The sequence below is a fragment of the Monodon monoceros genome, unplaced genomic scaffold (assembly GCF_005190385.1).
Source record: "Monodon monoceros isolate NGI ecotype Baffin Bay Population unplaced genomic scaffold, NGI_Narwhal_1 Super_Scaffold_22, whole genome shotgun sequence".
NCBI lineage: Eukaryota > Metazoa > Chordata > Mammalia > Artiodactyla > Monodontidae > Monodon > Monodon monoceros.
In genome coordinates, this window is record NW_021703779.1 from 85,380,021 (window position 1) to 85,394,825 (window position 14,805).

General features: G+C 43.0%; 1 protein-coding gene across 2 annotated transcripts in view; it reads left to right on the top strand.

The window, feature by feature from the left end:
* Positions 1-14,805, top strand: part of DRP2 (dystrophin related protein 2) — a 45,554-nt gene that overhangs the window by 6,033 nt on the left and 24,716 nt on the right. The window contains exons 2-3 of one of the 2 annotated variants that reach the window (XM_029240655.1): positions 4,716-4,819; positions 11,481-11,661. The exons of the other annotated variant lie outside the window; for it this stretch is intronic. Of the exons in view, the coding sequence (XP_029096488.1) occupies positions 11,545-11,661 (117 nt within the window). The 5' untranslated portion in view covers positions 4,716-4,819; positions 11,481-11,544. The remainder of the gene's footprint in view (positions 1-4,715; positions 4,820-11,480; positions 11,662-14,805) is intronic. 2 annotated transcript variants of the gene reach the window in all.

Sequence of the window (14,805 nt, forward strand, 5' to 3'; positions counted from 1 at the left end):
AGGTGCTCTTATGTTGGGTGCATATATATTTATAATTGTTATATCTTCTTCTTGGATTGATCCCTTGATCATTACATAGTGTTCTTCCTTGTCTCTTGTAACATCCTTTATTTTAAAGTCTATTTTATCTGATATGAGTATTGCTACTCCAGCTTTCTTTTGACTTCCATTTGCATGGAATATCTTTTTCCATCCCCTCACTTTCAGTCTGTATGTGTCCCTAGGTCTGAAGTGGGTCTCTTGTAGACAGCATATAGGTGGGTCTTGTTTTTGTATCCATTCAGTGAGCCTGTGTCTTTTGGATGGAGCATTTAATCCATTCATGTTTAAGGTAATTATCAATATGTATGTTCCTATTACCAGTTTCTTAATTGTTATGGGTTTGTTTTCGTAGGTCCTTTTCTTCTCCTGTGTTTCCCACTTAGAGAAGTTCCTTTAACTTTTGTTGTAGAGCTGGTTTAGTTGTGCTGAATTCTCTTAGCTTTTGCTTGTCTGTAAAGGTTTTAATTTCTCCATCAGATCTGAATGAGATCCTTGCTGGGTAGAGTAATCTTGGTTGCAGGTTTTCCCTTTTCATCACTTTAAATATGTCCTACCACTCCCTTCTGGCTTGTAGAGTTTCTGCTGAGAAATCAGCTGTTAACCTTATGGAGTTCCCTTGTATGTTATTTGTCATTTTTCCCTTGTTGCTTTCAATAATTTTTCTTTGCCTTTAATTTTTATCAATTTGATTACTATGTTTCTCCTTGGGTTTGTCCTGCATGGGACTCTCTGTGCTTCCTGGACTTGAGTGGCTATTTCCTTTCCCATCTTAGGGAAGTTTTCGACTATAATCTCTTCAAATATTTTCTCTGGTCCTTTCTCTCTCTCTTCTCCTTCTGGGGCCCCTGTAACACGAATGTTGTTGCATTTAATGTAGTCCCAGAGGTCTCTTAGGCTGTCTTCATTTCTTTTCATTCTTTTTTCTTTATTCTGTTCTGTGGCAGTGAATTCCACCATTCTGTCTTCCAGGTCACTTATCCGTTCTTCTGCCTCAGTTATTCTGCTATTGATTCCTTCTAGTGTATTATTTTCTTTTCTTTTTTTTTTTTGAGGTATTCGAGCCTCTCACTGTTGTGGCCTCTCCCATTGCGGAGCACAGGCTCCAGACGCGCAGGCTCAGCGGCCATGGCTCACAGGCCCAGCCATTCCGCGGCATGTGGGATCTTCCCGGACCAGGGCACGAACCCGTGTCCCCTGCATCAGCAGGCGGACTCTCAACCACTGCGCCACCAGGGAAGCCCCTTACAGTGTATTTTTCATGTCAGTTATTGTATTGTTCATCTCTGTTTGTTTGTTCTTTAATTCTTCTAGGTGTTTGTTCTTTAATTCTTCTAGGTCTTTTTTAAACATTTCTTGCATCTTCTCGATCTTTGCCTCCATTCTTTTTCCGAGGTCCTGGATCATCTTCACTATCATTATCCTGAATTCTTTTTCTGGAAGGTTGCCTATCTCCACTGCATTTAGTTGTTTTTCTGGGGTTTTATCTTGTTCCTTCATCTGGTACAAAGTCCTCTGTCTTTTCATTTTGTTTATCTTTCTGTGAACGTGGTTTTCCTTCCACAGCTGCAGAACTGTAGTTCTTCTTACTTCTGCTGTCTCAGGGGGCCGTTTTCTATGGTCCAATAATTTTTTGAAAATGCTTCATAACTGAATTATCCTCTTGAAGAGTCATAATATATATAAATGTGTTAAAGGCTCTGAGAAGTACTGCTGTAATCTGTTTAATTCTGTTTGTTTGTTTGTTTTGCGGTACGCTGGCCTCTCACTGTTGTGGCCTGTCCTGTTGCGGAGCACAGGCTCCGGACACGCAGGCTCAGTGGCCATGGTTCATGGGCCCAGCCGCTCCATGGCATGTGGGATCTTCCTGGACCGGGGCACGAACCCGCGTCCCCTGCATCGGCAGGTGGACTCTCAACCACTGTGCCACCAGGGAAGCCCTGTTTAAGTCTGTTTAACCCAATATATCCCAAACAGATTTGACCAGGGAACTCTTTTCTACATGGAAAAAATTTTTGTATCTTGCACACACAGTTTTAGAAATTGCTGCTCAAAAAAAAAATCCTGGAAGAAATTGACATATGGAAAAAAACTTTAAAATAATCTAATCCAGCACCACATTTTTTTTTTTTTTTTTTGCGGTACGCGGGCCTCTCACTGTTGTGGCCTCTCCCGTTGCGGAGCACAGGCTCCAGACGCGCAGGCTCAGCGGCCATGGCTCACGGGCCCAGCCGCTCCACGGCATGTGGGATCCTCCGGGACCGGGGCACGAACCCGTGTCCCCTGCATCGGCAGGCGGACTCTCGACCACTGCGCCACCAGGGAAGCCCAGCACCACATTTTTAAGTGTGAAAAAATGAGAGGTTAATGAAATTGTTCTTTCTGAGTATTTGAGAGAATGGAACCCTTATCTCCTAATTCTTAGTCCCCCTGTGCCCATTTGCTGCTCCTCTAGCAGGTTCTCTCCTGTTAAATTAGTCCCAGGAAGATGAAGCAGGTTGAAGGAATAATCCTGTCATTTTGAGTGAGATGTTTGTATCTTATACATTTCTTTAGTTATTTTGTTATATCTGAAAATTCTGAATTTCCCTTTCAGCCTTGGATTTTTTGCATTCTTTTAAACAATATGCTATGAAAATTTTTAGACATTCAAAGAGGTATAAAGAATAATATAATGAACATCAGGATATCCACCATCCAGCTTAAGAAAAAACATCTCCAGTAGACTTGAAACCCTCTATCCTTCTGTGATCAAACTTCCTCCTTTCCTCCCTCCAAAGTAACCACTCTCTGGATTTGGCATTTATTATTCTCATGCATCTATTTATACTTTTACTATATATGTATGGGTCTTTAAGCAGCATATGCCACTGCTTTATGTGTTTTTAAAATGTATATCAATGGTATGTATTCTTTTCCAATTTGTTTTTTCCTATTCAATGTTATATTTGTGAAATTCATCCACATTGTGATATGTGACTCTAGTTCATTCATTTTTCACTATTGTATAGCATTCCATTTAATGAATGTGCCATGATTTATTTATCCATTCTGTAGTTGATGGACATTTAGGCTGTTTCCAGTTTCTGGCTCACAGTTAGGGCTACTGTGATCATTCCTGTGTAGATATTCTTATGTGACTATTGCTATTGGGTATACATCTAGGAGGGAATTGTCCCATTGCAGGGTATGAGAATTTTTCACTTTGGGGAGATATTGCCAGATTGCTCTCCAAAATGGTTTACTAACTTATACCCCCACCAGCAGTGTATAAAGGTTTTAGATGTATTGCATTAATTGGTTCTTTCTTTTTCCCTTTCCAATTCCTATATCTTTTATTTCATTTGGTTTTCTTTTTTCTTTTTTTATTGGAGTATAGTTGATTGATAATGTTGTGTTAGTTTCAGGTGTACAGCATAGTGATTATGTTATAAACACACACACACACACACACATACATATTCTTTTTCATATTCTTTTCCATTATGGTTTATTACAAGATGTTGAGTATAGTTCCCTATGCTATACGGTAGGTCCTTGTTGTTTATCTATTTTATATATAGTAGTGTGTATATGTTAATCCCAAACTCCTAGTTTATCCCTTCTCCCCCCTTTCCCCTTTAGTAACCCTAAGTTTGTTTATTAATTGGTTCTTATAATACAATTCTCCTCATAAGGATGCATCTCTGATCTTTCTTCCCACTGGAAAAGAAATTGTATTTCTCAAAATTACTTGACATCTACCTTCACAGGAACACATTTCATTGTTTCCATTTGTAAATGAAGGGGTTGGCCTAAGTAAGCTCTAAGGTCCCTACCAGCTTGACAATCTGTGTTCCCTGTGTTATTCATTAGTGAGAGCATCTGAAGCAGAACCTTGGTTTTTGGCTACACTGCAGGAATTATTTTAGGAACACATAACAAGGTTTGGTACAAATGAAATGTGTGTCTCGTCTCTTAGTGCCATGCTGTCAGGTAGAAAGGCAGTGCTGTGAGAGGGAGGGCCATCATGCAATGTCACCTTGGACTGGAGAGAGGAAACTGTAGCTCACAAGAAGTGGTCTTCTTTTCACTTCCCTGTTCTTTCCCGAGCCTCTCATGATTTAGAAGTCTTCCTTATTTATTTTCTTCCAAGAATAATAAATGATTGTTGTAAAAATTATATATATATATATATATATATAATATATGTACACACACACAAAGTGTATAAAGTCAAAATGAGGGTCCCCTTCATACAACTCTCCAGAAGCAATGTCGCTGAACAGTTTTTTGTTTTTGTTTTTGTTTTTTGTTTTTTGCGGTACTCGGGCCTCTCACTGTTGTGGCCTCTCCTGTTGTGGAGCACAGGCTCCGGACATGCAGGCCCAGCGGCCATGGCTCACGGGCGCAGCCACTCTGCGGCATGTGGGATCCTCCCGGACTGGGGCACAAGCCTGCGTCCCCTGCATCAGCAGGTGGACTCTCAACCACTGCGCCACCAGGGAAGCCCATGCTGAACAGTTTTGTGTATCCTTGTAGGCTTTCTTTCTGTGCATACACAGAAAGAAGGTTTTTTACAAAACTGGAGTTATACCAGACATGTTCATTCTGACACTTTTTTTTTAACCTAAAATATATATCTTCAGCATCTGTTCAAATCAGTGAGTACAGATCTACCTCTTTGTTTTTAACAGCTACATAATATTCCATGGCATGAGTGGCTGCAATAATAGAAAAGATTTCAGTACTTACCAGATGTCAGAAACTATGAATTAACTCCTTACAACAAGGCTATGAAGTACGTCTTTTCGTTATCCCCTTTTTTACAGATGCAGGGACTGAAGCATGAAGTCAGGGAGCTTGTCCAAACCTGTGCTGTTAGGTCTTGGAGCCAGGATGCAAACTCTAGTGTGCTGGCTCAGAGCCCACGCTCTACACTGCTATGCGGTGCCGCCTCTCCGATACTTAACCAGTCCCTTGTTGATGGAGATTTGAGTCAATTGCAGTTTTGCTATTGCAAACAATACTGTAGCAGACACCCTCGTCCACTTCTGCAAGTACTTCTGTAGGGTAGGTTCCTAAAATTCTCCAGTTTATAGGTGGAAAGAGCTTATTCATTTGTTCAAAAAACATTTACTGAGCTCTAAGGCACTGGGAAAGGTCTGAGGTCAGACTGGGAGAGTTGACTAGCATTTTACTTCCCAGATGTCCTTGGAAGGTCATTTAAATGCTCTGTAGGATTTGCCAGCTGGCTGATACCCCAGACCCACTGCATCCTGTCCATTCTTAATTGCTTGTGTCTTTGCCTGGGTAGTGGCATGTCTGAGTCAGCCCTTGGGCTCCCACCTGGTGGCCCATAGCCAAGAATCTTCCCTACTTACTAAGTATCAGTGACCACAGTGCCTCAGAGCCTGGGTTCTAGAATTTACAGATGCAGAATAGTGTAGCAGTGAAGAACTTGTATTCTGAGACACACTAGCCTGGATGTAAATCCCAGTTCCTCACCTCACAGTAACAATATCACTTTAAACAAGTTACTTACTGCCTATGTGCCTCCGTGTTCTTACCTGCACAATGCAGACAACAGTAGTAACTACTTCATAGGATTGTCCTGAGGATTCAATGCTTGATGTATGTAGACTGATTAGTTAATATATGTAAAACATGGAATACAGTAAATTTTAACTGTTATTATTTATTTGACTCTGGAAAAGCTGCTACACCTACCTTTCCATAAAACAGTTGAAGATGTCCATGGCACTTTGGTGAGGAGTGGGGAGGGAGGGAGAGAATAGCCGTTAAATAGCTAATATACTCACACAGCTCCAAATTCAAAAGGTACAAAAAGATATTCAGTAAAAACTGTATCTCCTATTGGTGACATGGGGCTTTTGTGGGTGTGAGTAATTATTCTATTTCTCAACCCAAGCCATGACTATATGGGGATTTACTTTGTAATAATTCAATATATTTTACACATATGTTTTATGCTCTTTTTTGTAAGTTATATTTCTCAGTTTTAGAAAGAGAGAAAATAAGGAAAAATCCCAAAGGAATGGAAGGAATTCTCCCACCTCTGTCTAGTAGCCACTTGATGCCATTCTCCAAAGGCAATCAATGTTAACGGGTTCTTTTCTATACTTCCAAAGATATTTTATTGCATATATAAGCACATATTTTCCTTTTTTTTAAACTAATGTAAACTAACCACTTTATTTTTTATTCTTGTTTCCTTTTTACTTAAAAATATATCTTAAGAGATCATTCTATATTGGCACATAAATAGTTCTTAATTCTGTTTTTAACAGCTGTATAGAATTCCATTGTATGGATACACAATTATTTATTTAACAAGTCCTTAGTAATGGACAATTAGGTTGTTTGCAGTTTTTTTGCCATTTCAAGCCTTGCTTCAAATGCTCATGTTCTGTATACATCATTTCACACAAATGTAAGAAATGTGTATATCCAGAGCCTTTCTCTTCATGCCCCTTGGAATTTGTACCTACAAAATTGAGGACCTGTACACTCACCTGTTTGGAGTTCAATTCAGTAGATCAAGTTAGTTTTTGTCTCTTAATCCCATACTCCTATCTCACCTCTTCCTGATTCCCTCTCCCCACTGGTAGCCACTAGTTTGTTCTCTATATCTGTGAGTCTGTTTTCTTTTTGTTATATACACTTGTTTGTTTTATTTTTTAGATTCCACATATAAGTGATAACATAGAGTATTTGTCTACACATAAAATAATTAAGCAACAAGGATATATATTGTACAGCACAGGGAATACAGCCATTAGTTTATAATAACTTTAAATGGAGTATAATCTATAAAAATACTAAATCACTATGTTGTACACCTGAAACTAATATAATGTTGTAAATCAACTATAATTTAATTAAGAAAATCAAGTCAGAAAACATTCACCGAGTGCCTGCTCTGTGCCTGGCTCTGTGTTAAAAATATGTGAGGTAGAAATAAATATTGGGCATGAATCTTGTCCTCCACCAGCCAACAAACTTGCTTTCATGCTGAAATCCTGGTAGTCCACATATATTTAAAGCTTTTATCTCTGCCTAAGTTAAACAATGTCTCCTCCCTGAATCCTCCCAGAAGGGCCTGTATATGGCTTTGAGAACTAGGAAAAGAGTATTCCTATTGGGAAAAAGCCACAGTTTGGTATCTAGCAGGATACCTAGGGGAGAGCACAGACGAGTTGGTTCCACTGCAAAAGCATCCTCCATACTACTTCATGCATCCAAAGCTTCTCTCTCACCTTAGCTCAAAAACATCCATAAATATATCCTATATCCCTCCAGCTTGAAGTGAACAGTTCCTGCTCTGTGACCTCTCAGAGTATGATTTCTGTGCCCCACGTAAGGTATGAATCATTTCTCCCCTGTGATACTTGTTTATATGTCTTATTTCCCACACTCGACCTTTTGGGTACCAAGTCAGATTCATCTCCAATTCCTCACAGACTCTGCAAGTTAAAAGGAGGAATAGGAAGAGAACAATCAGTATGTACAGGTAGTAATTGGGACAGGATGGAGATAAATAAAGAGGCAGAAAGAAGAATCTTTACGTAGAACAAGGAGCACTGGCCAAGAGTCAGGAGGTCCAGGTTCACTTGTGTCTCAGCATCTTCATCTGTCAGATGGGATCATAATTCTGGCTGGGCCAACCTTACCAGGTCCATTGAGGATCAAGAAAGACAGTACAGCAGGTACAAAAGCATGCCCTACAAATATAGCAAATGCTAGCATTTTGATGTGTGGCAACTGTTAAACATTAACATTTTAGCAAACCAAGGTCTAGAGAGGTGAAATGACTTGTCACAATCAGTGGCAAAGTCTGAACATAACAGAAGGTAGTCATGCTAGTACTAGAAAGAGTTTATCCCTTTTTGGCCTGTGTTGGGATTAGAAGATCTGAATTCCCTGATTCCTGGATTTGTTTTATTTTTATTTTGTGAAGCATCAAACTGACATCAGGTCAGTAGAGGAGAATAGGAAGGAAGGAATTTAATCTGTAGAGTGGTGAACCTCAAAAGAGAAAAAGGGATAGTTTATGAAAGAAGAACTACAACTGGCCACTAAAAATGGAAGGAAAAAGTTAAGCATTTCTAGTAGTTAAGGATGCAAAGTAATCCTCAAGATGCCATCTTCACTTACAAAATTGGCAAAGATATTTTAAAAATAAGAATACTAACTGCCGGCAAGTGTGCTGGGAAACTGGCTCTCTCATACATTGGGGGTAGTACAAAGTGATCTAACTTTATTCTAGGGCAATTTAGAAGTATGTATTACAAGTCTGGGACTTCCCTGGTGGCGCAGTGTTTAAGAATCTGCCTGCCAACACAGGGGACACGGGTTCTATCCCTGGTCCGGGAAGATCCCACATGCCGCGGAGCAACTAAGCCCGTGCGCCACAACTACAGAGCCTGCGCTCTAGAGCCCATGCGCCACAGCTACTGAAGCCCGTGTGCCTAGAGCCTGTGCCCCACAACAAGAGAAGCCACCACAATGAGAAGCTGGTGCACTGTAACAAAGAGTAGCCCCCGCTTGCTGCAGCTAGAGAAAGCCTGTGTGCAGCAATGATGACCCAACACAGCCAATAATAAAGTAAATAAATTAAAAAAAAAGAAGTATGTATTACAAGTCTGAAAATGATTCATGCCCTTTGATCCAGGAGTTTTCCCTTCTAGGAAATTATCTTACAGAAAGAATCACAAATATGCACAAGGCTGTTCATTGCAGTGTGACGTGTTAAATTGTTAAAATAAATTATGGCATATCCATTCAGTGGGATAGTATACAACAATGATTACAGCTAACATTTATTGAACGGTGTGCCATTGCCAGACACTGTGCTAAGTTATTTAAATACATTATTAATTTTAATCGTTAGAAGTAGTCTACGAGGGCAGTCATCCCCATTTTACAGATGAGGACACTGAAGCTCAGAAAGGTTAACTTGTCCCAGGCCATACTGATATTAGGTTGAATAGTGTGGGTTTGACCCTAGGTCTGTCTGATGCAAAAACCCATGGCCTCAACCATAGCACTCTAACAGCTTTGCAGCCATTAGAAATCATCTTTTAGAGGAATAGTTAGTGAAATTCTAAACTGATCATGATATAAAAGGAAAATTAAAAAAGCATGATACAAAATTATAAATATATGATGAATATATAAATAATATGATGACAATTTTATTTCCAAAGTATAAGTATATATTTTTCACAGGAAAACTACCATAAGGATTCATACCTGTTAGTAATGGTTATCTCTGGATACTAGTATTATAGGTTATTTTTAGTTTCAGTTATGTTTTTTTATATTTTCCAGTTTTTCTCTAAACATGCATTATTTGTATAAAAATATTAATGTAAAAAGAGGGCTGAAAGCAAGACTTTTGTAGCCATCATACTTACCATATGTCCATAGCAGTACTTCATTTTTGATCTGAGTGGTTAATTCTTTTATGTTGGCATTGGATCAGAGGGGAGCCACCTTTTCAACCATTCTTTAGGGCAAATCTCTTTGGGGATGAGGAATGATGTAGTTGTGTGATCTCTAGGGACTTTGACTACAGTAAAATGTCCTTCAGACAATAAATTCTTGCACCTTCATGATCTGTAATAGCCCCAATCTTTGGACCATAGACCCATGAGGAGGAGGGAAGGGTACTTAATGTGAGGAGTCCACAGATCTTTAAATGTATAAGTGTTTTTCTCACTCCGTAAGTGCTAAAAGTGCAGCTACTATGTAGGTGTGAGTGGGTGAAGTGAGATGTTTTTATTTTAAGAAGAGGCCCTTATACCTAAAATGTTGGGAACCACTGAAATAGAGACTAAAAATGGTGGCTATTGAATCATCAGGATCAGGAATCAAAGATGTTCACTTCCTGCCCATTGGATCAAAGCTGGCACATCTTTGCCCAGCCCTAAAAGAGATCACTTTTATCACCTGCAAGCATTGTTTTAGCTACCCATCCTCATCACACTTGTGTACATTCACTAAACTGTCAGTTGGTCTGTACATTTAACTTTTTCATTCATGTCTCTTCTAAGCTTAGCTCTTGACATCAAAAGCTGAACATGTCTAAAGAATAGTTTATGACGGAATACTGCTCTCACCTGCCCCTGCCACACCAAATTTGCTTCTTCTCTTGTCTTTCCTTTCCTACTGTTGGCAACATTATCCACCCAGCTCCCAAATTAAAAACCTTTGACTCCTTCACCTCTCTCACCCTTCACCTCCAAGTGATCACCGAGCCCAGTGTGTTTTACCTCTTCAATGTAACTCAAAGCCATGTTCTCTGCTCCCTCCTCACTGCAACTGCCTGCCTATTTTGACAGCTCCTCAATGGGTTTTTGCCCAAGAGAATCTCTCCACAAGGTAGCCAGAGGGCTCTTTCTAAAATGCAAATCTAGTCATGTCACTTCCCTGCTTAAAGTCTTCAGTGCTTTCCCATTGTCTACAAGATGAAGCCTTAGAATCCTCTGCTTATCATTCAAGGCATGACCCAATCTGGCCACAGCCTCACCTGCTACTCCCCACAAAGCACCTACCTTGTACTCTGGTCACACCATACATTTTATTTTTGTGCTGTTTGGAATGTTCTTTTTTGTTTTATCTTCTCTGCTTAACGGCAATCTGATTTCTCTTTTATGACTCACTTCAAGTATATTTCCTCTAAGAAGACTTTTCCTGACATGACCAGGTAGAACTCACCTCATCCATCCCTTCACTACAACCCATAAATACTTCTACAATTAATGCAAGTAACACTTTATGGCTTGATTTTCCCCATGTCTGTTCTCTCCGTATGTGAACTCCTCAGGGACAGGCACCATGTCTTTTTCATCTCTGTGCCTCCCAAACTCCAGCCATACTGAACTTACTGTTCTCTGAACATGCTGTGCTTTTTTTGTGACATCCGCCTTTGCACAGGTGGGTCCCTCTGCTGGGAATGCATTTCTCCCTTTCTTCCCTTCTCTGCACAGGCAAACATCTACTGAGTCCTTCAAGACTCATCTCAAATGCAGTCTCTCTGAAACCTCAGATAGAGTTAGTTGTTCCCCACTCTGTGCTCCCCTAGCCTTCTGGTCAAACCTCGATTATAGCATTTTCCACGTAAGTGTTTTATTATCATTATCAGCTTATATGACTGCCCCCCTCCATCTCCCACACCCCATCCCCAGGCAGCGAAATCTCAGCATATAATCTTTGTGTCTCTAGCACAAAGCACAATAGAGAAACAATAAATACTTCCTTGATCAATAACTAAATCAAATTTTGATGGTACATGATAGCCTGGGAAAAACTATTGGATAGGTAAGTAAGCTTTGAATACTTATTTACATAACTGGTCAAGGCACCTCTAGGGAAGTGGTGGATTTGCAGTCCTTTTCTAGATCTTGACTCTAAATTTCTCCTTGTTACTCTTCCAGGTGCTTATGCTCAGCGGTTGGTGCACTGCCTATCCTCACCCCCCCCCCATGAGCCTCAGTTCTGATGCAACCTATGGTCATGCAGGGATGCCCTTATACCCTCCCACGATGTCATGAGTGGCGGGCAGCTGACCACTTCCATCACAGCAGCAGCCTCCGAAGCACCTGCCCCCAGCCTCAGGTAAGAGGCCGAGAGCAAAAGAAAGACCTGTGGAGACAGGGTGGACACATGATCTGTGTGTGATCTTGTGGGTATCCATGCTTCCTAAGGCTCGGGGTACTGTCCATATACATGAAACCTCTTGGACAGCACGAGGTCTCCTTTGGCCCATGCTTGTCACTCATGAGGCCTTTTATGGGGGGGGCATGGGGCAAAGGAGGTGTGTTGAGCTGGACAAGCCAAAGGGCCCACAATGGCTGAGGGGGCTGGTTTTATGTTAACCTCCCAAGGGAGGTCCCAGAAAAGCATGATCCTTCAGGGTATAGCCAAGGACAAGACAGGACCTTCCTTTGTCTTGACTTCTCTGTGGCTTACCTCATATTCCACACCTGCAGAATATTCCCTCTCCTTCCATTGGCTCTTCTTCTCAAGTCCCTAGTCTTACTCACAGTGGGTTAACCCCACTAAGGCTCCCCTGAGTTTCATACTGGCCTCTCCTGTCTCTCTCCTTCTGTAGAAGTGGAGTGGTGGTGCTGCGTGTGCCCACCTGCATATGTTCTAGGTGGTCAGAGTATGTGTGAGAGGCAGTAATCCCAAGAGGGCAGCCCCCTTTCCTGACAATTAGGGAGGTCCAAGGGAAAGCTGACTAGACAAGAGAGAAGTATCAGCATACTTTGGCTTGCCCTACAATGCTTTGGGGTCCAGAGGCCACAGGAGTGTGTGAAAGTACTATGTTTCTTAGTATCTCACAGATGGACTGCAGCGCTGAGTCACTATTCAGCTGCAAACAGCAGCTGAATATACAGGGAGGAGGAAGAGAGCGACACGGATGGAGAGGTGGCATGGATGGAGAATGTAGGTGCTGGGGAGCCCATTTGGGGGAGAATAATGAGGGAAAGTCAAGGTCCAGAGAGGCATAAGACCCAGGTCCTCCCAAGCTGTTTTCACATGTCTAGCCAGAGAGAATTTGCTGCTTGTAACATATTCTCAAAGTCAGTGTCAACTGAGAGTCCCCCTGTGCACCTACCCCTTCCCCAGAATGGGGCTTTCAGAAGGTTGAGGGATTGAGAAGCATGGGTCCTTCCATAAGGCTTGCCCTGCTCATTGCCCACCCCCTCCAAACTTCTCCACCTGGCAACGGGACCTGAGGGCTTCATTTTGTGACAGAGAATGGTGAGACCAAGCCCTCTCCTCGGTCACTGTCTAGTTTCTTCTCTTCCTTTTCTATGGCTCTGACTTTGTCTTAAAGTTTCAAGAGATAAGGAGAGAGCCCTATGGGGAGTGGGGCGTGAGAAGCAAACATTTTGGCCACAAAAGCCAGAAGTAGAAGGCTATTGATAGGGAAAGAAAACTATGATTATTCATTATTTGCCTATTGTGTGCCTGGCTCTGCCCCAGGGGACTTGTGATTATTAGGGGGAACTCGGAGGGGAAAACAGGGTGATGGAGCATAGTAAAGGAGCCAAATGGGGGCATAGGAAACTGAGAAGAAGGCTGGAGGGAATGAAAGGCTAACATGGGTGGAGCCCAGCTCATCGTGGGTGCTTCCATCAGAACCAGACAACTAGGCTGTGGCTGGATCACAAGAGGCCATTTCTAACTCTGGGGCATTCCCAGTCTGGGGAACTCTGTGAGACTGGCTTGGGACCAATTATCCCAGCATAAGCCAAGCTGCGACACAGAGCTAGAGCCACTCCCTGCTCTTGGCCTGCTGTCCCCTGCCATCCCCCATCCACCCCGCAAGGCTCTACCCCGTAGCCCCAGAAAGGGTCAGGCAGCTGCTCTAACTATTCCTGTAGGTGGGCCTCAGCATGGAAACAATGTGGAACTGTGGAAAGCCCAGAAGACTCTGTGGGAGATAAATGAGGATCGGAACAGAACTCTTTTTGGTCAAAATGAAGTGTTTTGCCTCAGTGCTGAGGGGTGGGGGCCCAGCTTGGGAATGTTAACCTTTCTCCAGCCAAGTCTGCTGGCAAAGGAGAAGAGTGGCCACCTCCAGAAGGGGCCCTGCCCCTCAGGCCAGGGACCTATGACAGCACAGGCAGGGCACAGGAGCGTCTCTGGCGCTGGATCCCTGCATGGAGTTTCTGGGTTCCGTCTTGCCCTCTCCCCACCCTGCAAAAGTCGAGGGGGCATTGCCCATTGACCATCCGTCTCCCCCGGCCTTAGAGTGCAGGCGGAGGTCTGTGGGGACAAGGCTCTCCCTCTTCTCTCATTTTCACTGTGGGCTTGGGTCAGTCTTCTGCTGCCCACCTTCCCAACCACAGCTCTGTCCCCAGGTGTGCCACACACATCTCTCACTGGCCCTGAGGACGCTTACTTAGTCAAGGACAAGGCTTATCACCAAGCTCATTGTCCTTCCAGACCTTGGGGAAATTGCTTACCAGAGGTTTGTCACCAAAGCAGTCTGATCCTTTCCTTCACCTCAGGGGGTGGGGGTGGAGGCAGAGTGAGTCCTTTGTGTCTTCCAGGGAAAGGGAACACAAATCAACAGAAGCTCCCCTCTTCGTGCCCCTCCTCAGCACCATGGAATGCTCAGTCCCACTCTCACCATCCTTGCCAGTCTGGGAGGGCCCTCCTGGCCCCGGTGTGGCGGGCCCAGTTGGGAGTGAGCCGGAATTCCCCAGGGACAAAGCCCTGATTCACCGTCTGGAGTCCTGACATAGCCGCCCCCTCTGGATTCCTGGGGGGTCAGTAAACAAACAGGGTGACAGATCCCGCCTCCTGGCCTGGCTCAGCTTTGCCCACCCTCCCTGAGGGAGCCTGCTCAGAGCCTGTCGGGACTCTTCCCTTAGCTCACCAGGCACTGGGTCCAGATTTGTGTGGAGGGATCATCATGGAGCTGTCCAATCCTGCAACTGGGTCCCCAGGCGGCACAGGTAGGGTCCGCTCCCAGGGACGCAAGGCAACTGAACTCAGAGCTTTGCCCCAGAGCCTGGCTGCTCTCCCGCTTCTCCTTCTGTGTGTGGCTGCGAGCTGTGGGTTCTTTTTTAAATCTTGAATATTTTTTATTCTATAGATTGGGCATCATTAATTTTATCAACAGATATTTATTAAGCACCTACTATGTGTTAAGCACTTCGAGCCGTGGTTTGAATGGGATGATTGGTTTCCCAACTTCCTGAGAGTCTTGTGTGGGGAGGAGGTATGGTTTGGGGGCAAGGG